This window comes from Heterocephalus glaber, unplaced genomic scaffold (genome assembly GCF_053883595.1).
Source record: "Heterocephalus glaber isolate CG9 unplaced genomic scaffold, H.glaber_assembly_v1.0 deba00001538, whole genome shotgun sequence".
NCBI lineage: Eukaryota > Metazoa > Chordata > Mammalia > Rodentia > Bathyergidae > Heterocephalus > Heterocephalus glaber.
The window spans coordinates 18875661-18899191 of record NW_028258333.1 but is presented as its reverse complement, the minus strand read 5'-3'; the positions used below and the strand labels follow the sequence as shown (position 1 = coordinate 18899191).

The 23531-nt window shown below is 44.5% G+C and overlaps 1 protein-coding gene across 15 annotated transcripts in view; it reads right to left on the bottom strand.

The window, feature by feature from the left end:
• Positions 1-23531, bottom strand: part of Pdzd2 (PDZ domain containing 2) — a 392505-nt gene that overhangs the window by 154644 nt on the left and 214330 nt on the right. The window contains exons 1-3 of one of the 15 annotated variants that reach the window (XM_021261527.2): positions 2034-2737; positions 1776-1904; positions 1273-1405 (exon numbers count right to left, since the gene is read on the bottom strand). The exons of 9 other annotated variants lie outside the window; for them this stretch is intronic. In XM_021261527.2, coding sequence (XP_021117186.2) covers positions 1273-1289 — 17 coding nt within the window. In that variant the 5' untranslated portion in view covers positions 1290-1405; positions 1776-1904; positions 2034-2737. 5 more of the 15 variants (XM_087189449.1, XM_021261528.2, XM_087189452.1 and 2 more) reach the window with 5 other exon arrangements.

Genomic DNA, 23531 nt, shown 5'->3' with positions numbered 1-23531 from the left:
GACACGGGACCTATAACCCCAGCTACTCGGGAGGCTGAATTCTAGGTCAGCCTGGGAGGCAGAGTTAAGGGCTTGTCTCAAAAATTTAAAAACAGATAAAAGGTCTGGGGATGTGGCTCAATGCGGAGCTCTTGCCGACCATTCATAAGGGCCTGAGTTTGATCTCCAGTGCTGCAAAATCCAAAAACAAAATACCCTCCCCCATCATAAGGCTGGTGAGTACCTTTTTTTCTGAAAGATCAAAGAGGAAATATTTTAGGCCTTGAGAACCACACATATCTCTGTCATATATTCTTTGTTTCTTCAACCCTTTAGAAAGTAAAACACATTCTTAGCTCCTGGGCCATACAAACACAGGGGCAGGCTGGGTTCAGCCGCTTGAGCCAGGGTTGGCTGACCCTTGGTTATTTCCAGAATGGACCCCGAGAGGGAGCCTGTCCCCCAGCTTAGCTTAATTCACTGCACACAGCACCGGGACAAATTCATCTAAAGGACAGCAGTGAGAGGAACAGGCCTAGCAGGTGGACAGTAGGTGAGAGAGAACAAGAGGTGCTATTCCTCCTCCCCACGTGGAAGCCTGAAAGATCACAAAGAAGTAGTCTGTGGGCTTGCCCTGACTAAGCACAGCTATCCCCGGTCTTCCGGGCCTTCCTCACATGTAAAGCCACAAAGCTTGGCCGCCACATGGCAAGGACAAGAGCTGTAACCAAAGCAGCTCCTGCATCAGCCTTCTCAAACAGCGCTGTGGCTACCAGGGGTTCCTCAAAGCTCAGATCAAAGAATTCCAGTATTCTACCGAAATGCTCTCCACCTGGTTCTCACTTTCCCTCCTCACAGGAACCACACGAAGCATTCTCAACCTCCCCAGGTCAGCTCAACTGTACAACATCGACTGCTTCAGCCGAGGGAAACTACCCCAGACTGTCTCACACCCCAGCGCTCGTTAGAAGCGCATCTGGAAACGGTTCAGGCTGGGATGCTCTTGAGCCTGTTCTGCTTCTCTTATCAAAAGCCCCAAGCCTTGACAGCAGAAAGCATGCTCTGAGACTTGGCTACAATCACAGGAGCCACAAATCAGCTTTTAAATTGTCCTCGTGTGTGGCTGCAAGCCACAGTCCTCCCTTATTATACTCCGAGTGCAAAGACTCAATCACTGTGACAATTTCCAACATTCATGCTCCCCCCACTCGGTGACAAACACTCAGGACCCATGCTGTGCTTCTTCACTCCTTTCCGATTCCCTGACTTAGGAGCTGGGCAGAGGCAGCTTGCCTTAATGGAGAAAACATTAGTGCATTCGGGCTTCACTCTGGATCCCAGTCAATTTCTGGATATTTCACAGCTGTTAGGCATCCACCTCCTTTCTCACAAAAGCCAGCAGAAATTAGCGAGCACCTCGTTGGCTCTGAAATATGAAAATGTAGCAATGATCAAGCCTGAAAATCAGTTTCTGGTCAACTATTTTCAAAGCATCTGTTCTAGAACAACGTCTGCAGTTCACTTATTGTCTGCCAAATTTAAAATTGGTTTTAACTTAAATGCTACATGGTTTTGTTCAAAAAAGCAACCCTCAGAATGAAACTATCATTTGGTTATCAAACTAGTATCTGAGAAAAACTCTTGGGCAGATATCAGCACAATGCAGGCTGTGTCCATTTCTCATGTCTACCTTATTGCTCATTTCTCATCTACTTTTTAAAAACAGACCTCTGAAAGGCAAAAGTTGTGTTTAGATAAAATATGATTTACTCTGAGACTAAGGTTTCTCTTCCTACCTGCTTCACGGGCTGATCAGGTGCGCATTCTCTGCTGGGCTCCAGCAGCCACTTGCGTCAGACAAACTCCAAGTTTGTCATGCTTTATTTCCCTTCTCCATTCAGCTCTTGCAAGACGTGGGTTATTAGCTATCAACAAAAATAAGAGCCATGCCAATGCGCGCTCCGACTTCCGGCCAGCACCAGTGCTCTGCTGACTTAGGAACAGATTCTCTTCCTCCCCCGGCTTCACCTCCTCAGCCTCAGGACCACACCCACCTCGGCGCTCAGATCATTTTTCATTTACGATCGCATTCAGCTAGACCGTGTCTGGAAGAAGAGCCAGCCCTGGCTCTGCCAGAGTACTGCATCTCTGCTGCTAGAAAGGGCTTTGGTTTTCAGGAGTACAGGGAAAATCAGAGCGCGGCAGAACTCAGGTTTGGCTTCCTTCTGCAGGTATCTGCAGATGGGCTCTTCCAGGAGCAAAGGATACACACCTCTGCGATGAGTCACAACAGCTTTATTATGCAAACACAGGCCATGGAGGTGGACTGAAGATTTCAGGTTCCACACGACCAAAACTACATCACAGTGTGTATTTCACATGCGCTACAAAGGTGAAGCCAGGATAACGAGTCAAACAATTGGCTGCCCGGTGATCTAATACTTCACAATCAATTAAAAATGTATCTTGTACTTATTAAAGGGACAGAGCTTTTAAAAATTGCACTCAAATGGGTTAAAAAAACAAACAAACCTTGGGCTTATTTCATAACAAAGTCCCTTGGTAAATAAAAGCTACTTGTTATCATGACACCAAATCCACAACTTTTATAATCCAATTAAGCTCTGGTCTTCCACCACAGACCACTGCTACCAAAAAGAGCTGATCCCTCAACCTGGAAGAATTTAATCCTATTAGAACGTCAGCAACTACAAAGATATTTTGGCTTCTCTAACTTTATTAGGAAATAGAACTTTATTAAATATTAAAAAAATAAAAATAAATTTTAGTTTATTTTATCCCATTCCCCAAGTCCCCTCCCCTCCCTATGTACAAAAGCTTTGTTTCCATTTTTCCTTCTATTTCCACCTTTTTTCTTGCCCCTTCCTTCCTTTATGCCTCCCTCCTGCCTTGTTCCCCATCTCATTTGAACACTTTCTTCCCATTTCCTAACATCCATTATACATCTCAGTCCTTCAGGAAGTAGAACTTTCAAAAAGTTCCAGCACACATATAATATGGTTTCTACTATATGCAAAATTCACCTTATTTTATAGCCGAAGCAAAAGGGGTCTCTCACCACCAAACCACTAGAGACAAAGGTTTCAGAAATGCTACAGCCTTGGCAGGAGATAGGAAAATGTACATGAACGACTTAGAAGGGAATGACATGTGGGTATCACAGTACCAACAAAGCCCTTATCAACAACTACATTGTGAGGGAGAAGGCGGACACAAATACCTTCTCTGGGGTCATGCTTTCAAATAACCCAGGACATGTAGCTTTGGGACGTTTGCATGCTTTTAGAATTTTACTCAGTATAGACTTCCGCCCCCGTATTCATATTGTAATAACCCAGTTTCAACCACCCTAAAGTTCTTTAATATTCAAAATTGTTGTTTTAATTCTAGGTATATTAAAAGATGGATAGCTTAATACCTGAGCTTGAGTCTTTGTTGTTGTTAGAAGATGGCTAAAATGTCTCCCAAAAAGACCCTGCTATGCATTTTCACACACGTTCCAAGTGGGTTCCAGGTGTCTTAATACTCTAACAAACAACAGTGGTGAAAACACTGAGGCAATTCACCTTTCACTGAAAAGACATGGAAGACACAAAGCAGAGGGCAAATACAAGTTTCACTGGTGGGGCAGAAAGAGTGGGCAGGAAGATTCCCATCTGGACTTCAAATCCAAGCAGGGCTCCCCAGAGAAGCCTGAATCTTCAAAGGCAGACTGGAGCCCGGAAGCGATTGTGTGGGGGCTTCCTGGACTCCCCTTCCTAATTCAAGAGAGCAGCTGCCACCTATGACTTTAAGTGAAGGAGAAGAAAGTTTGCTCTTTAGGTGGGGAGGAGGGGTTAAAGAAATTTTTTTTTTTTTGCCTGTGACTAAACTCCAGTTGTTTTAGAGGTAAAATCTGTCTACAGAATATTCTCTTCAGTATTAGTTTGTGACAACTGCCAAAAGTCTATGGTAAAACCAGTTATTCCACCTCTCTTTGTCCCATTCTCTCAACAGAGGATGGGTAATATAATATACGGTATAGTGTAGCTTTTGCATTAAGAGGAGCCTAGGGCTGGGGAGGTAGCTCAGTGGCGCTGCTCCTGCCTGGCAAGGGCCAGGTCCTGAGTTCAAACCCCAGTAGGGGGGGGGAAAAAAAAAAGAGGAACCTAATGCTGTGATGTTTACTCACAATTTTCACCACCTTGCATGTGCTAGAATGCAATAGATACACATGGCACCTCACTCCCGAGGTTTCTGGAAGGTATTCCTGGTCTGCTGTACAGGGTAGTGGTGTGCGCTCTCTGCCTGCCCACCTTGGTTCCTGGGCTCAGGACACTGCTGTGCCTTCACTTTCCTCAACCGGATGGGATACCCTAAGGGTCACTTAGTTTTACCTTCTCATTGTGCAGAAGAGGTGGAAAGAGGCAGACAGCGGTGTCCAGGAGAAATGAGGAAACACACCAAGGGCACACTGGTGGAAGTACTGAGGTTAGAACATGGATATTCTAGACTCCAACTCTATGATAGTGCCTGGAAGACAGAATGTGGATCTCTGTAGCCAAGAATTACAGGCAGGGGCTCAATAGTAATGGCTTTCCAGCTGGTCACAAAACCTAGCCTAGGGACACACCTAAGACTATCCCATGAGCCAAAGCAGAAGGGTACCAAGGGGAGCATAAGAAGGGCAGGTAGCTAGCAAGCAATTCCAGAGATCCCAGGAGAGAGGGGGATCAACAATGTCAAACAAGCCAATGGACACTTCTGGTGTCTATGCAAGAACTGAAAAGCAGGGATGTAAACAGATATGTGCACACTTCTGCTCAACAGAGTAGGACTATTCACAATAGTCAAAGGTGGAAGCAACCCAGATGCCCACTGATGGAGGATACACAAAATGTAGTATAAGCACACAATGAAAGAGTATACAGCTGTAAAAAGAGAGATGATTCTGAAACATGCTGCAACATGGATGAAAAGATACGTTAAGTACAATGTACTAGTTGCAAAGGGACAAATGCTATGCCTAGCTGAGATACTTGAATAGTCAGACCCGCACGTACAGCAAGTAGAATGGTGCTTGCCAAGAGCCAGGGGAGGAGTAGGGGGGAATTCTTTAATGGGAACAGTGTTTCAGTTTTGAAAGAGGAAAACCTTACTGGAGATGGCTGATGGTTAGGGCTGCATGGCAATGTGAGTGTGCTTAAGGCCACAAAAGCACCTACTAAAAAATGGCTGAAATGCTAATTTTTATAATATGTATATTTTTAAGATTTTTCTTAGCAATTTCCCAGGCCAGTACTATGGCTGTCAAGCATCTCATTGCAGTCACAAATGAAATGCTGCATGTGCCATGAAACAGAACTCACAAGTGACGGAAAACAAGAAGCACTAAGGTCTCCTTCCTTCCCTCTGTGCCCTGATCAGAGTCCACAGAGAGCTATGAAAGCAAACAGGTGCTCAGGGCTTCTCCCTTTTCTGTGACGGGGGACGATAACACAGCGCTGGTGGGAACGCCCTGGACTACAAACCTGGGGGAACAGCTCCCTTCCACCTCCTGATGAATGCGGAGAGCTCAACACCAGGAGAGAGAAAGCTCTCCGCACCAGCAGCAGCAGCAGCAGCAGCCTGTTCCCCTCCTCCGAAACCACCTTGGAGCTCACATGCTACTGCCTCGCTCTGCTCTGGCAGCACATACCCATGCCACCATGCTTTCTTGGTCCTTAATCGTCTACAGATCTGTCTCTTAGCTGTCACGTCTGTCCAATTCGACCATAAGCCTCCGGGGGACAGCTGCCTCCAGCTGTCTGACCTGGCCAGGCAGGGTCGTGGGAGGACACAAGCCTCTCTCTCACGCTCCCTCTCCTAGTCCCTCTCTCCTACAGCTATAACCACCAAGTAAGAGTCAGTCCCAGGCCTCTGCCCGCCTCCTGCCAAGCTCCAACTGCAGGTCTTGCAGGCAACAAATGCAACAAGCCCCGAAAAAACCCCATCATGTTCTCCTCAGACAGGTTCCTCCATCTTCATTTCCTCTTCTAGCTCATGACAGTTCCCAGTCCCCAGGCACAAATGAGTCACCCTTGACTCCTCTCTCCCCTACACACTTGTGGCTAGGTCCTGTCGACTCTACTTCTGAAATCCCTCTCTCCTCTCCCCTCCCCTCCCCTGTATTGTCCTATATTAGGGCCTTGGCTCCTAACTACTCTCACTCAGCTGTCTACCCTTCAGATCTATCCTACACCCAGGGTATCCAATGGCAAATACAGAAAATCTGTTTGAAACGCTCATAATGCCTCATTACTATCTAAGATCATTCTTGATCTAGCCCCAAAGCCTGTATCAGGAAATCTACACACCCACTCACACACGTACCCACACACATGCGCACACGCACTCACGCAAACAGAGGTGTGTGCTGCTCTTTTTCTTGTATCTCTGCTTTCATATGTACCAGTGATTCTTCACCAGGGAAGGTTTAACCTCACAGGAGACATGAGCAACATCTGTCGACATTTTTAGTTGTTACAACCAGCATAGGGGCAGAGGTTGCTGCTGGCATCCGTGGCAGAGACGGGAGATGCTAATAAACATCTCACAGGGCACATGGAAGCCCCTACACCAACACAGAAGCATCTATAGCACGTCCCACGTGGGTTCTCAGAATGCTAAAATGCACCGTGCTTATGATGACCCTGACTGCCTCTCACTGTAGAGGCTGCAAGCATAATTGTTGGCAGGGTGCAGAAAATTAAAATGATTGAGGGGCAACTGGGTTAGGCAAAAGCAACAAAGGATGCTGTGGTCCAGAGTCAGTGTGTCCTTTCTAAAGCATCCAGCTCAAAATTCCAAAACACTGAGCTGAACTACGAAGCAAGTGGGGAGCTTTGCAGTGTCTAGGAGGCTGGGGGGCATGGGTGGGGGACATCTTCCTCTCCAGCACTTACTTTATTGGAAGTGCTGGATCAACTTTCATTGAAAAGTTCCCTTGTATATTTCCCTTCAGAGCCCAGCAAACTCCCAAATCGTAGTAAATAAAATGGAAAAATAGGACAGACCTCTCTTCATCTCAGATCCATATTACAGTATTGCTGTCCTTTTCAATTTTCTTCTCAGGGGCCATTTCTTTGTAATGTTTTTAAATGACCTTAATCTAGTGTTTCTAAAAATACATTCTATAAAATATGATTTGGGGGAGATTCTCTATGGAAGAAGGACTCCATGGTCAAATAAGTTGCAGAAGTGCTGCTTATCAGGTCTTCTTTTAACTGTTGTGTCCAAGTCACATTTTAACAAAGTTCTCACTCTGCATTTTTGTAATGTAACTTATTAATATTCACAGGACAAGATCTTTTGTGGACTGTGTGCAGAATTCACTCCTTGGCTAATTTGTTCTCCCTTTGCTATACAGCATTCTTGACTTAAACTTCCATTTGTGTGCAGCCAGGCCTGCCTTTTCTCCCTCCCTCCCTTTCTTTTTTGATGAAGAAATAGAAGTATAAAGGCTAAAGTGACCTTAACCACTTAACAGCTTACCCTGAGCATCTCTCAGGCAGTGCAGTTGTTTACATACTGACTGTCCTGAGCATCACTTGGGCAGGTGTCATTTCAACCAGCTGATTCTTGTAGCTTGCAGCTTGTCAGTCCAATCAGTCCTTAGAATTAGGGATAATTTTTTTCTTCACAGAGATAGAGACAGTAGAGATAGAAACTCAATCCAGCCCTACCAATGCTTGCATTCACTCACAGAGATTCCGCCACAGACCCGCGGACACCCCAGACTCCCAGGGACAGGCCGCAGAGCTTGGTGGTAACACAGATTCTATGAAGCAGGGGGAACAAGTAACTTTCCGAGCCAGTGTGGCCAGCCAACTTCTGCTCAAGAATTCTCTTTAATGCCTTTCAAGGCCCCGGGAGCTCTAAGAGGTCAACTTTTGTGAACATCCCCACAGATTTCCACTCCCCCAAAGCTTTAGAATATGGTATTTCGTGGTGTCCCTGACAGTGGCTACCTCTCAAGATCAGAATCAGACTAATAATTGCAAGGTTCTGCTTAAGCACACGTGCTGTGCACACCCGCAGAGCAGACTACCCATCAGACAGGGTTCCCACTGGGCCAGGCAATGTGTGCAAAATGCGACAGGATTTTGGAAGCAGGCATGGCGGTGCATGCCTCTAATCCCAGCACTCTGGGAGGCTGAGACAAGAGGATGGAAAGTTCAAGCCCAGCCTGGGCAACTCAGTAACTTAGAGAGACCCTGTTTCAGAATAAAAGAATAAATAAATCAAAGTTTTAAAAAAGAGCTCGGGGCAAAGTTCCAGGGTTCAACCCCCATACCACAAAAGAAAAAACCAAGTAAACTACCAAACAACAACCATAAGCACAAAAAACCCAAACCAAGACAACAAAAGAAAAAAAAAGCACTGGTTCTCAGTCTGATGTGTTCTACAGCTTAAGCCTCTCCCCCTCAGAGACACAGGGAAGGAAGGTGGGCTACCCCTCGTGGTTTCCATCCCTGAAGACCACAGCGTTCCAGCTTGTGCTCGTGACCCTGCTCGGTGGCTGCAGTGAGCACACATGTCAATGGCAGGCCTGTCACAAAGGGATTCTGCAAAGGTCTGAGGCCAGCCTGGACCTGGACAGACCTGGACACGAGGCATCACTGGGAACAGTCACCCTCCCACTAAGACTCCACACAAGGCAACAGAGATGGGGAGAGTGTGGGAAGTCCAACTCTTTCCACTTTATTTTTATTACCATCAGAGCATCAAATAGCGAAAGTGGTGCCATCCATTTGGTTCTCAGAGATTTAAGGCGATGGAGATGTTCACTCCCTAATGATGCCCCTGGGTGTGGCGAATCTGCCTCGGACGTAGAGGTGGAGACACACACCAGCTGGTGCTAACACATTGAAGACAGCATTCAGGTCAGACTTCTTCAGACAACTGTACAGAGTGAACCCTCAAAACCCTCCTAACTTGGCTGCGAGTGCAGGGTAGAAGGGCTTGTGAAACTTCTGTGAACCAGAAACAGTATTTTTCCAGAGTAGTTTTTGTGGCTGATCCACCTCTTCCCTCCCAGTCCTCTCCTTGGACTTCTGTGGGCCCAGCCGTGGTACGCCTGGTTCCTGGCCATGCTTAGACTTTAAATATTACTACATCCAGTCTATAATTTCCAGATCTCAAAATAAGTCAGACCTCTAAGCTCACCAAGTCTCCATTCTGATTAAAAATTATTAGAGCCTTTCTTACTCAAGTAGGGAAGGGTAGAATAAAACCCTTGGAGGAAGAAATCTATCAGAAACCACATTATACTCAATGACAAGTTTGGACTCAGCTGTACTTTCAAGGTATTTCTCATCTTTACCACGAAGACTCTTCTCTGGGAATCATGTATAGTTCTGTGGTTGGAGAAACCTGACTCACAAAACTTTAGCTTTCAGACAGGCAAGGAAGTTGGCTTGTATATGGAAATTTCTCTGTGGGCCTTCAAACAATCAGTTATTTGTTTCCCCCTATTTCTTTCCCACAAGAAGGATTCCTTTAAATAATTGGAGACTTCCCATGGGAATTAGGCAATAGTGACTTCCAGGACTTAAACTTTATCTGAGACATTTTTAAAACAAAAGGCACAAGAATGTGCCTGGCTGGCCTGTAACAATACAAATTCTGGCAATAAAACATTAGTTGAAGCGTGAAACTTCTAGTACTTCTGGTACTTCGGAGGTCATGGGCACTAGGGAAAGATTTTCTGGCTTGTACTTAACTAAGAACATGTGGTCCACCTAGTAGTTCATCAGTTGTACCCAACGAAACACTCCAGTGGGGTGCCGATAACAGGTAGGCTACGCACATGCAGGAAAAACGGGTACAAAAGAAATCTGTCTCTCTCACTTAATTTTGCTGTGAACCTAAAACTGCTATAAAAAAATAAAGTCTGAGAAGAAAAGAGAGCGAGTGAGCTTCATTAGACAACCATGGACTTAACTGCAGCAGGCCCCGCTTACTAGCTATGTGAATAGTAAGTAAGTACTTCTAAGCCTCGGTTTCCTTATCTGCCAAAGTGTAGCACATCTGCAGAGTTTTGGCTAAAATGGTAGGCATTTTGGAGATTAGCTCAGTGCTGGATCAAATGTGGGCATTTGATCGACTGAGGTTATAGTGATGTGAGAAAAACAGACTTGCTCCACCTCTGTTTCCTCACATTTCAGTTTCCTCTCTGCTGTTTTGGCATCTTGACATCACTGAGCCAATTACACATAACTTGTCCTGGTTCCAAAAGTTCGTGGCTGATGAAAAGTGACAAAGGGGAAACTGGGAAAGGAAAACAACATTTGGTGAGCAGCAGTGTTAAAAGACTCAGAAGTCAGCACTGCGGTTCCCGAGGTGCTGCCAGCTCCAATCAGACCGCAGCTTACCTGACAAGGCGGGGGTGGCCACTCGCCACCCAGGACTGTCCTGGAGGAGCTACACAAACACCCGCCTGGAGTTGCACTGCAACGCCTCCTGGAAGTCTTGTGGGTGAGTGCCTGCCATTTACGTGACCAGGAGGGTCCTCTTGGAAAGGAACTGTGCTTTCCTTCCTTCTCAGGAGCACTATGAACTTCATCTTCTTATTTCCTAAATTATTTCCTGGTTAGGAATGAGCCAGGCCTGCCTTTCCTTGCTTCCTGCTTCCCTCCCTTTCTTTTCTGATGAAGAAATAGAAGTATAGCAGCTAAAGCCACCTTAACCACTTAACACTACCCTGAGCGACACTCAGGAGGCGCAGTTGTTTACGTGCTGACTGTCCCCAGCGTCACTCGGGCAGGTGTCATTTCATCCAGTTGATTCTTATATTGACTAAATTTGACAAAATTGTTGTTTTTATATTTCCTGTTATATCAGCTTATAAAAATTAATGAAAAATGCGGTTTTGGGTCATCCTGCATTTAAATAATTGGGCTGGTAAGTGGTTAAAAACTAGAAGAGAAGCATACACTAGCAAGATTACCTGTACTATTTAAAAAGAAAGGCAATCTCTGAGAGCCCAGGAGAACCATGCTTTCTCTGTCCTTTGCACACTGACTATCGCATTCTGAGTGATATAACTTGTGGGTGGTTCTCCATCTTAACTCTTCAATCCCCAGCCTCTTTTGTGTTCTCACCCTAGCTGCTTCCAGGTTATGCACAGGGAGGTCATTTCCACCTGAATGTGCCTGCAACCAACCTTTCACCCAGCTCAATGTCTTTCCTTCCCTTCAGCCTCATGGGCGCCTCCCCCTGAGCTCTTCCTGTATATTCTCCAGTGGGAAGGAACCCTATTTTAAAATTTCTTTCCTAGCTCTCTGTGGCCACAGGTTTACCATGTTCTCTACCTAGCAGGTGCTGGATGTAACAACCATCCCAATCTTGCGGCTTTTAGGGGTTTTCTGGATCCAGCACAAACTCTTGACTTTGGCCACTAAAGGCTTCAACTGGTTGACCCTGTCTTCCTGGCCAGCTCCCCCAAACCTCCTGACCTTCCTTTCAGGTCAAGCTGCTGTGTCCAAGCACTGGGGCCAGTCTTTGCCCTCCTTCCACCCTCCCTAGAGCATCCTTCTCACATTTGCTAACAGGTAGATGCTAGTAAGAGACTCAACACCCCTACTGAGTACACATTCAGTACACTGTCCACATCAGCCCTACAGCTCTTCCCTCTCCAGGCACCTGGACACTAAGTTTTATCTTGGCTGAATGAAAAGGTCTTGCCCAGGACAGTGAGGCAAGTGGGTGCCGTACTAGTGCTTTGCAGATCCTAAGGCCCCTCCAGTCACAATTTTAGCAACTGTCCCGCCGCATTTAAGGAAAACAGCTCGACAATGTGCAGATCACAGCCTTGCAAAAGCGATCCTCCAATAGGCCAAGCCCCATCTTAAAATAGATACACCTGAGTTAGGACATCTGCAGGTATCAGAAGGCAAAGAACACCTCGTGCAGCTCACACAGTCTTGTTCCTGGGCTGGCACAGTCAGCACCCTCAGGTATGAGGCCACAGTAGGACAGACAGGTATTCTCACCCCCCTGTAGCTTCAAGGCCAACAGGACCCAACAAACAGGTAGAGAAATCAGGGCTCTATACCTGACTGAGCACCCAGAAGCACTTTCCCTGGGATAGATAAGCCCGTTCCACACAGCTTAGCTAGCATGGAGAAGTCAACCATTGGCTATGGCCAACCATTTCTGAGTGACACGCTGGAGATGAGCTTGCCCTGGGCAGGGCACACACAGCTACCAACACAAACACCAGTGCACTGCTCTTGGACAGATTAATGATGAAGGCTTTGTATTTTGCAAACACCTAGGAAGGAAAAGAAGGAAAAATAAATTCTAGCATTAAAAAAGCCCCAAATAGTTGTTTGCCTTCAATGGAGTCAGTCATTGGATTTCATGAATATTTGCCACCAACAGAAACACATTCAGCCCCATACCTCACATTCTCTCTCTCAGGCCCCTAACACATACACGTTCTGACAACCACAGCCTCTGCCAAACCGATTTGCAATAAACGCTCCTTAAAAACAAAAGGCTCTGCACGACGGGCTTGTGAACAAAGCCCCGGTCTGAAGGTGCATGTAAAAAGGAAATTTTCCCCACTGACAGAATGGAAACAGGACCGGTGCAGAGAGAGAGGGGCCAAGTGCTTATTAACCTGTCTGCCCACTCCTGGGCTCCTGCAGTTTATTTTCAAAAATATTTCTGAGAAGAACAATACTCATCTCTACTCAGGAGAAAGTTGAAACGACAACAAAAAATGGACATACGCCCAGTCAGAAGTCCCTCCCTTCCTTTCTCATGCTCAGCCCATGGATCTCTGAAGTCTCTGGCCTGTAGTCAGACCAAACGGTACACTCATCAGCCTTCAGGGTGCTGGCAGCCAAACCCAGAAATGTGCTCCTCCTGGGAACAGAGCAGGGCTTTCCTGGACAGTTTGCCACTTCCAGGCTGAAATGCCCACATACCAGACAAAGATGGTAGGCAGGGATGGCGGTGGATGCTAGCGATCCCAGCACTCAGGAGGCTGAGGCAGGATGATCGGGAGTTTGGAACCAGCCTGGGCTACATAGTAGGTGCAAGGATGCCCTGCATTATGTAATAAGACCCTGTCCCCCAAAAAACCAAAGCTAAAACAAAAGACAAAGATCGTCCTTGCCAAGAGGGCAGCAGGTAAGTAACAGGAAATATGGGGGACCCCTGGCTTTAGGGCTCTTTTCCATTATGGGGAACACTACTTAGAATACTGGCAGGAGCAGGTAACTGGCTGACTGGGGAGTGTGAGCAAAATCTAAGGGAGAACATGAGGTGAAAGGCCAAGACTGGGTGGCACAGCATCATCACTGTTTTTGCCTGGACTTGACAGCCACAATCTGGTAAGACCTGGAAATCCAGGTGAGAAATGTTTCCAGACTATTGGCAAGAGAAGACCAGATGCCATCTAGCCCCTATATTCCTTCCAATCACTGTGTGCTCCTGGAAATACCTAACATCTTTCGTTTTAACTTGTGAAGGCATTTGATGACTCTTTGAGTTTCTAAATGAAATGGCAATGCTTTTCAAAAAACTTGCCTCTCTCTAGGGACAACGACCTAAGTGTCCAGCACTTAAGGCTTTCTCCACGCCCTACATTTTGCTGAACTTGACACCGGGATGCACCAATCCCCGCCAGGCTTCCTGTAAATACTTCATGCCATCCCACTCCCCACAAGGACAGATCTGTCCAAATTACAAGGCTGCTAGACTGAATTCAGGTTTGTTTCACCAGGTTTGCTTCTGTGTCACCTCTGTGCTGGGAGGTGACCCCGTGCATGCCACACAGCCTCAACTGCAACAGAATCCTGGCTGGAACAAAAGCCACCTTTGTCACCGAATTATTGCCTCAGTTTCTTTATCCAAAAGAGGATTTTGTTGCCTGCCTGGAAAGCTCAAGGTGCCGAGTTCAATCCCTGGTACCAAAAACCAAACCAAACCAAACCAAACCAAAACAGGATTGGCCATGGCACGGATCTCCCTGGGTTACCTTCGCTCACATTTCCATTTGTCCTCTGAAAGTTTCCAAACTGTTCCCCGAGACACTCTCTTCTCTTAAATTTCCCTTTTCCAAATGAGATCCTTGTGTTAAGAACAGAATCTTGAGTATGACTCACTGTGAATGACAATGGAATACACTTTCAACGCTAGTAAATTTAAAGAAAAAACCGCCAAGTTTGCTCTGTGTTGGAGCTGCATATGCAGGCATGTGTTGCTTGAACTGAGGATTTTCCTGGCTTTTTAATACTGGGATCACATGGCCTTGGAGATGTACAGAGAGGTGCCCTGTGCTGGGCTGGCAGCCACTAAAGAGTTAGCAACACTGACATATGCGTCACCAGGATGCTGTGAATGACATCTGGCTCCAGCTCTCCACAGCAGAGAGGCATGCTCGGGAGGGGCTTGGGACAGGAAGGCGAATGAGCCAATTAAAATGCAAATAGTTATGCTGCTTGTTGCTGCTAAATGAAGCCTGAAGGAAAATTAATACACAAATATTGCAAGCCCCTGGCAAAATCAAGGCTTCAAGGCAACCAGAAAGATACAAACTAGAATCTTTTATGATTGCCTTACATCTGATATCGTGTAAGCTCTGAACTCTAGTCACAGTGAGCAAGGGTATTGCAGAATCAGAAATAGTTTGTTTTTTCCTCATTACCCATTTTGAATTACTTAAACTTTGATCTTCTTGTTCACTTGATGATACAAACTACCCATGTAATTACCAAAGTAAGAGAGACCCAAGTTGGCAGGAAGAGCTGGGGGAAGATTGCCTTCCACGAGTGGGGCCTGGGGAGGCGGTGGTCTCTTAAGAGGACAAGAGATTACACTATAAAATGATGCGCCAGACACTGTGTCCAGAGTTTGAGCATTTAATTCTTAAAGTAACTCTTAGGGTCTTGGCATTCATATTCTTATTTTGCAAACTAGGTAACAAGTCAGATATTAATTAATTGCTTGAAGTTGCTCAGGTGATAAGCAGACCATTGGCTAAATGTAGCTTCATGCTCCGTTTCCGTTCTTCTCTTCTTCCAATCAACATATTTTCTACCGGTCTCCATTAATATTTTCAGACCTTCAGTCTACATGTGGTACTTTTCTCAAAAGCAACGGAAAAGCTAAAGCCTAAAAAAGAAGGACATAATGTTTCTCTTCTAAATGAGGAAGATGCTCAGCTGTTGCTCACTTTTCAGTTTTGCTGTCCTCAGCCTCAGGATTCGGGACCCAGCATCCTAAATTTGAGAGAAACTTGGGACTGGAAGGTTATGTTCCTCACTAACCTGAGGCCGTACCAGCTGCAGGTGGAGACACAGAGCAAGGAGCACCCTTTGGGATGTGGGCCTTGTGGGCTCTGGGCACACTCAGATGAGCATGTGCCACTGAGCAGCTCAGTCTGTATCCACCCTGGACTAGACACTGAGGCACAAATACTACCCGTTTGCTATGGTCTGAATCTCTGTGTCCTCCAAATTGGATTTTGAACTCGTAATCCCCCATGGTGATGGTATGAGGAGGTAGGCCTTTGGGGGATGATTAGCCCATAAGGGTAGAAACCTCATAAACGGGACTGGTGTCCTTCTAAAGGCTGCCTTGCCCCTTCCACCATGTGAGGACACAGCGAGGAGGCTCCATCTCTGAAACAGGAAATCGGCCTTCCCTTGACACCAGATCTGCGGATGCCTTGATTGTGGACTTGTAGGCTGCAGCTCTGAGAAATACATTTCTGTTTCTTACAAGCCTCCCAGTGTATGGTAATTTGTCATAGCTACCTGAACAAAGACACCATTTGATTTCACATCATGATGCCAAGGTTGGGAGTAGTACTGGGGTGAGCTAAGTGTGGCAAACACTGTAAATTGGCTCACTCAATCCCCATTTAGCAGAAAAATCTAACAAAGAAGCAACCCCCCCCCCTTAGATTCCTTTGCAGCTGGAGGCATGGGAGCTTGTTTCCACTCTCCAGATGTATTCAAGCACACCCCGGATGTGGAAGTGTGTGACAGAGTCCGGGTCACCACTGTGACCCTGGCCTTCCAATGACCACCACGGACAAGGGCATCATTCTGGTGTTCTGTCTCAAAGGTCCTGGGGACTGAACCGTGGGCAGAGGCAACGTGGCTTTTCAGCTAGAATAATCCCACTGTGGTGTTTGGCTCTTTTCCTGGCTCCGAAATGTCTGAGCCTAATTCTGGATCCTCGAAGAAATTCTATGACCCACCTAAGTATTATCCCTTAATGTATCACTTTTTGCTTAAATGGACTACAGGAATCTCTGTTGCCTGCAGCCAAAAGCCCTGATTGGGCTCAGAGAGGAAGAAAGCAGAAAAACATAAGGAAACAGATGAACAGTGGCCTGAGGCTAGGGCGAATGCTCTTGTAAGAAAGGACACCAGAGAGTTGGCTTTCTCTGTCCCTGCCATGCGAAGGAGGACAGAGAAGACAGCCATGTGTAAGCCAGGAAGGGAGCCCTCACCAGACCCCAACCATGCTGGCACCCTGAGCTCAGACCTCTCAGCTTCCAGACTTGGGAAAATGAAGCCCTGCTGTTTCAGCCACGTGGTCTGCACTCTAGCTATGACAGTGGAAGCTAAGACAGGTAAGGTACAAGGCCACTTAAAATGTCTCAACCACCAACAAAAGCTATCATCCATTATCACAAAATGAATCCCTTAATGTTGATTTTTTTCTCAGTTCTCTTTGTACATGATTATAAACTTGTGCTAACCAAGTGTTTTACCAGGAATCTCAGAGCTGGTACAACTCTCAAATTTAGACATAAGGACATAATATAATTCTTAACTTATCAGATTATCCAAACGTGGAAAGGTAAGTCCAAAATTCTATTCCAGATATTTTAAGCAGCCTCTTAGTAGATTTTTGAAATCATTGATAAACCAAACTAATTAGACATTGGCAACATGAGGTATATTTTCCTTGTGTTGAATCTTAGTTAAAATTACCTCAGTTTCACACTCAGCAACACATGCACTTAAAAATGAAGAAGAATCACTGATACTGTCCAAGAACTGAGAGGGGAAGCTGATATATAATGGTGGCATGAGGCATAACTGCACTGAGGAAAAATAATAGGTGCCAACAAGTGCACTTTCCTTACGTTTCCAAAGTCCAGTAACAAAGGTCTCAGCTCCTAGGAGATGAGCCACGGCCCCCACACCTTGAGTAAGTTGTTTCAACTCTTTCAAGTCATAAGAAGTGTAATGGATCAATGTTGCCCCAATCTGCATTCTCAGAAGGCACCCAGTAAAGGAATACAGGCGCCCTTTCTCTGGGAAGCTCTTAGCAGGAATGCTCTTAGCATTCTGCTTTAAGAATGCACTTTTCTCGCCCATCAACTGGAAACTGGATAAAGAAGATGTGGTTTTTTTTTTTTAATAAAATGGAGCACTACTCAGCCATAAAGAATGAGAAACTAGAGACATTTATAGCTAAATGGGTGCATATTGAGGCCATCCTCTTAAGTGAAATAGGACACACGTGTAAATACCGAATAGTTTCTCTAGCATGAGAAACTGAAAGTGTAATTAGGAATAAAATGATTAAAACAAATAATTGATAATTTGAAATAGGAAGAAAAGGTTCAGAGGGGTAGGGGCGGCAGGAGGGGAAGGGGAGAGATCAGAGTTACAGGCTGGAATCTGGAAAGAATCCATATATAGATTGTGTTTAAAACTATAGGAAGAGATGTAGATAGAGACTAGGCTGGAGCTCATCAGTGGGTTGGGAAGGAAGAGTCACTGAGATCAAAGGAGAGAAGGGTGAGTTTCCAGAAGAAGCACATATAACTCTGTGCAGTACACAGTACTCCATAGTGTGATAAATGACTGTTACTGTTTCAGGTACTTATCATAACATGCTGTGCTCTTCATTCTTTAGACCATAATCCTACTTAGATAAAACAGTTTACTGTACAACGGTGTGCTGCTGTGCCAGCGGTAGCCTCACGTATCTCGTGTTTAACTGTGTATTTGGATAATATCAAGGGGCCATCACAGATGATTGACATATACCTTCTCAGTTTGCACTTAAAAGTTGGCACTCTGCAATCCTATCCTAGTTGTGTCATTTTATTGCCAGACTATTTTGGTTTGGGCCTAGGTTTCAAAGTTTAATGGACAGATAAACAGTAAGCATATCTGCCCTTGTTCCCCACCTTAAGGAGAAAGCACTGTATCTTCTCCATTCATACAAGGCGTTCTCGCTGGAAGTATGAAGTACATGTCTTTAATCTGTTGAGAAGGTTCTGTTCTACTTCTAGTCTCCTGATAGCTTTTACCATGAACAGCTGTAGAATTTAGTCCAATACTTTTTCTCCAACTAGTGACAGGATCATATGGCTTTCTCTTTTCCTCTGTTAAAATGATGACTTTTGGGGGTGGATCTTCCAATGCTGAACCAACACCACCATCCCTATAACAAACCCACTTTCTACATCCTGCCAGATCTGACTTCCACTAGTTTGTTTTGTTAAACAAATTTCTATCTGTGTTCATACTTTTCTCTTCTATTATCTTTATCCAGTTTTAGGATTGGCACAATGTTGATTTCCTAAAATGAGGGGAGAAGTGTTCCTTCTTTTTTCTGCTTTAATTGTTTGATATAATTTATCAGTTAAAATGTATATGAGCCTGCTGTTGTCATATAGGTAGGTTTTCAAGCTAGGAATATTCTTTCTTTAATAGGTGCTATTCAAATTTTATATTTCCTCCAGAGTTAGTTTCATTAATTTGTCTTCCAAGTTACTTCTTAGAAGTTGTCAAATTTATTTCAAAAAAGATTTTTGTAATATGCTATCTATATCCTTTTAAATTCTATAAAATCTGTGGTAATGTCTCCTAGATCTTAATATTGTAATTTAAAAAATGTATAACTGATATTGTGTAACAGGAAGAAAAGGTCTAAAAGAGCAGGGGAATTGGGAGGGGTAGGGGAAGGGAAAAAAGAGAAAGGCAAGAATATTAGAAGAGGAAAAAAATGGAAACAAGGTCTTTGCAAATAGGGAAGGGTGGAGGGGGTGAAGGGAGGGCAAGGGAAGGGGGGAAGAAAAAAAGAACCAAGATACTCATGTAATGGTACAAGATCCCATTGATGAATGTAACTGAATTTTATACCTAAAATGTACTAAAAAAGTTAATGGGGGGGGGAAGTTGGCACTCTGTGTGGTACTTTGTGATACACACAGATGAAATTGTCTAATAACATACTTCCTCAGATATTTTTATCATGTGTCACATGACTGTATTGAAATTTATATTTAAAATATTTGGCCTGGAAAAAAAAGAATGCACTTTTCTGACCTAGAAGAATACACAAGGCATCAGCATAGAGCTGTGCTGTATTAACTTATTTTTAACTGGGGGTCTGCAGGGTTGGAAAATGCACACGTCTTCCAATGGTGGACTGGACTCAACCCGAGAGGAGGAAAATACAAGCCAAGAACACGGGAAGATTTCATTAACTGGCTTAGTTAGAAAAAGAAGAAAAGCAACCACAGCACCCTCAGGTTTTGGCAGAGAAAGGAAATTACTGCACCACATAAACTGAAGCTAGAACACCTGCAAGGTGTACAAAGGTCTGGTTTGCATTGCTTCACCCATTACAGAGGCAGGAGAAAAGGACTGATGTAAACACAAACCTACTCCCTTAGGTGAAAGCAGACTCACTTGCATAACTTTACAGGCTAATTTGAAAGGCAAGCAGCCACCTTTAGAAGGATGGTTTATTTTTTAATGCTTAATTACAATCCCAGTGTTAAGTCAGGCTAACTGTTCCCAGAATTCTTCACCTGCAGCTTTCCATGGACATACACCGGCTACTACCTCATGTTACACTATCTAGACTCAAGTTTCCACATCTCAGCTACAAGGTTTTGATGACAGCACTATTTATTATTTTTGCAGGTAATATAGGCATGCTTACAAATAACGGTTCATTTTAAAGGCCCTAGGAAGGCAAGGCTGTTTCATTTCCTAATAACATATCAATAACATATCAGCCTTGCCCACATCAAGCACTTGATACATGTTCATTTACTGAATGAAATGATGAAAATAAACTTTTGATTTTTTAATATTTGTGGCTTATTTCTTTATATTTACTCAGATTGATTTGCACTTTACAGACATGGTAAGTCCTTATTAATAATTAAGCTTGTGTTAGCCATCTCACGATAAAGATTCATTGTTTATTATCTTGCTGATTTGATTTGTATTTTGACTCACTCAAATAGACACACTTAGACATGTTTAAAATATTTAAAAATTTATTTTGTTTTTACTAATTTGGAATGTCTTTTCCTTTCCTATTTATTCTTATGCACTTATAGTACCTAATTTTTATTTTTGAGTTGTAAGAGTTTCTCCTCCTGAATGCAAGTTCCCTTTTAGATATGTTATGCAAATATTTCCTCCTATCTTTTTCACAAGTGACACTGAAACAACTGGAAATTTACACTCAAAGGAATGAAGTCAGACCCTTTTCTCATACCACACACACAATGACTATACCTAAATACAAGAGCTAAAACTATAAAACTTTTAGAAGAAAACATACGGATAAATCTTCATGACGTTAGATTATGAAAAGTTTTCTCAGATACAAAACTAAAACAAGTAACAAACTGGATTTCACCAAAATTAAAAGCTTTTGTGCTTCAAACAATATCATGAAGAAAATGAAAAAGGCAATCCACAGGATGAGAGAAAATATTTGCAAATCATATCTGATAAAGGAACTGTATCAATAATATATTTAGTAACTACTAACTCTATCTTTAATATCAGACAACCTGACTGAAAAATAGGCTAACAATTTGAACAATGTTTCTCCAAAGAAGACAGACAAATGGATGAGCAAATGAAAAGACACTTGGCATCACTAGTCATTAAGAAAAATCAAATGAAAACCACAATGAGATGCCATTTTATACTCACTAAAACGACTACAACACACACACACACAAAAGACAGATACTAATAAGGGTTGGTAAGGAAGCAGGGCCTGGATTCAGGCCCCAGTACCATGCAATATTTGCACAACACTGAATAAATTAAAAGTCATTTAACTGTATACTTTAAATGGATAAATTGTGGTATGATAATTTTATCTCAAGTTGTTAAAAACAATCCTAGGAAGGTAGATGTGGGTAGATTCCCTAACATCATCTGCCCTCACTAACATCCTGAAAATTGACAGATGAAAAGTATTTACTTTCAAATTTGAAATGGGCATTCTTGCTGGGATTTTCCTTTTCCTCACCCCATATCCCCACACAAACCCTGGGCCTTATTCCAAGGACTTGATGCAAACATCTATTAAGTAGATGGAGAAACAAAGCTTCAGGGAAGTGAGCGAAACTAGCCATTCCTCAGGGAGACAATCAAGAGACGCAGCTTCAGGCCTGCTGGGGGCTCACACCCATACATTCTTCTGCACTAAATGGCATTTGACATGTGAATCACCTCCATACTCTCTCCAGTCTCATTTCCTTTTGGCGGGGCCCTGCTTCCTCAGGTCAAGGCAGATAGAGGCTCAAGAGCAGACAGGAAGTGGAGCGTGTGAAAGGCTGGTCAGACCCCGCAGGAGCCTGTGGTGATGCTCCTACCCCTTCTTCAGGGAGCAGACCCAGACTTGGGAAGCCTGGAGCTCACCCTTCTTCTAGGCCCAAAGACCTCTGCTATGCCATCCAAGTAAGAAAGGGATCTGATTTTTATCTGCAGCCAAAGGTGAGCTGTCTATAGCTTTGTTTACAGATAGGTGGTGACTTTCTCTCCAGTGATGATCCTAAATTCGCCCATAGTTGCATTTGTTCGCAAGTATTTCCTGACTGCCCAATGTAGCTCCAGGAGTGTGCAAGGTCGGCACGCCCATGCTCTCCACACCTCCCTGGCATCTGGGACTGAGAGGAGAAGCCAGAGCAGGCACATGCAGAAACATACAACTACTCATCCCAGATGGCCGCCTCTGCCGTTTTCAAAATTCTAGCAGCTGCCACTGAGTGCATCTGTTCTGTGCTGTGTGTCGGGTGCTGGGTTAATGGCTTTGTGTTCTTCCATTCTAGAGCACAACGTATCTGAGCAGGAGGCACTGTTTTGTTTTTTTGGTACCAGGGATCGAACTCGGGTCCTTGCGCTTGCGCAGCAGGAGGTGAAACCACTGAGCTAAATCCCCTGCCTGGATGGCACAGTTTTTAATTCTGTTTATACATAGACACTATCTTTGTCTGTTCAGGCTACTATAACATAATGCCAGAGACTGGGTGACCTATAAACAGAAGAAAATTACTTCTCACAGTTCCGGCTGGGAAGTCTAAGAGCAAGTCACCAGCAGATACTGTGTCTGGCAAGTCATTTTGTGGTTCATGGACAGTGTCTTTTTTTCCTTTTTTTGGTACTGGGGATCGAACTTGGGACCTTGTGCTTGCAAGGCAGGTGGCAGAATGGATGGTGTCTTTTAACTGTGTCCTCTCATGGTGAGACAATGAACTCCCTTGGACCTCTTTTATAAGGGTGTGAATCTCATTGATGAGGGTTCCACTCTTATGACCCAATCATTGCCCAAAAGGCCCAACTCCCAAAACTGTTACCCTGGGCATAGAATTTCAACATATGAACTTGGGGGACACAATTGTTGAGACCACAGTAAACACACTGAGTGAAGATAACCCACTCAAGACTACACAGTTAGTATGTAGTAGAACTGCCAAGTGATACCAGGACCTTGAGGCCAGTACAATGATAAGAGGTGCTGATCTTGAAACTGGATGGCCAGAAGAAAACCAGCATAACACAGAAGTCCTCCTCTTTCTTTTTTTGTTTTGTTTTGTTTTTTTGGTACCGGGGATTGAACTCCGGTCCTTGCGCTTGTGTAGCAGGCGGCGAAACCACTGAGCTAAATCCCTGGCCCCTCCTCTTTTTTTTAAATAAAGGTCCACCCCCCCCCCCCCCGACTGATGCCAAGGTCATCCTGGGTGACCTGTCTAATGAGTGCCCAGGAAAGGCCTGACTAGAGATAGGCTGGCTCAAGCAAGCTGTGTGTGTAGACATTTCTCTCCCAGGTGAGAGAGGGATACAATTCACCCCAAAAACACAAGCCAGTAGTACAAGTCCCCAGAGACTGCCAAATAAAGAGCTTATGGAGAGACAGGGATTTAGCTCAGTGGCACTGTGCCTGCCTCACAAGCACAAGGTCCTGAGTTCGATCCCTGGTACCCACCCCCTCAATAAAAGCTTAAGAAGCCTATGGAAGGTAGAGGGCCCAGCTCCAAAGGACTGCTGGTAGAACAGCCCTGAGATCAGTTTTCTGTATCAAACCACCAAGCCCTGGCCTGTCTCAACAGCTTGGATAGGAGCACCCAGGGAGTGTCAGCATTTTATTTAACCCATCCCTTATCCTTTGTCCCTGCAGATTGGATGGAGAAGATAATTTACCACAGCTTCTTCCCGGGGCTCCATTGGAAAGGATTCGCTTCCCTTTACACCTGTCTGTCCACA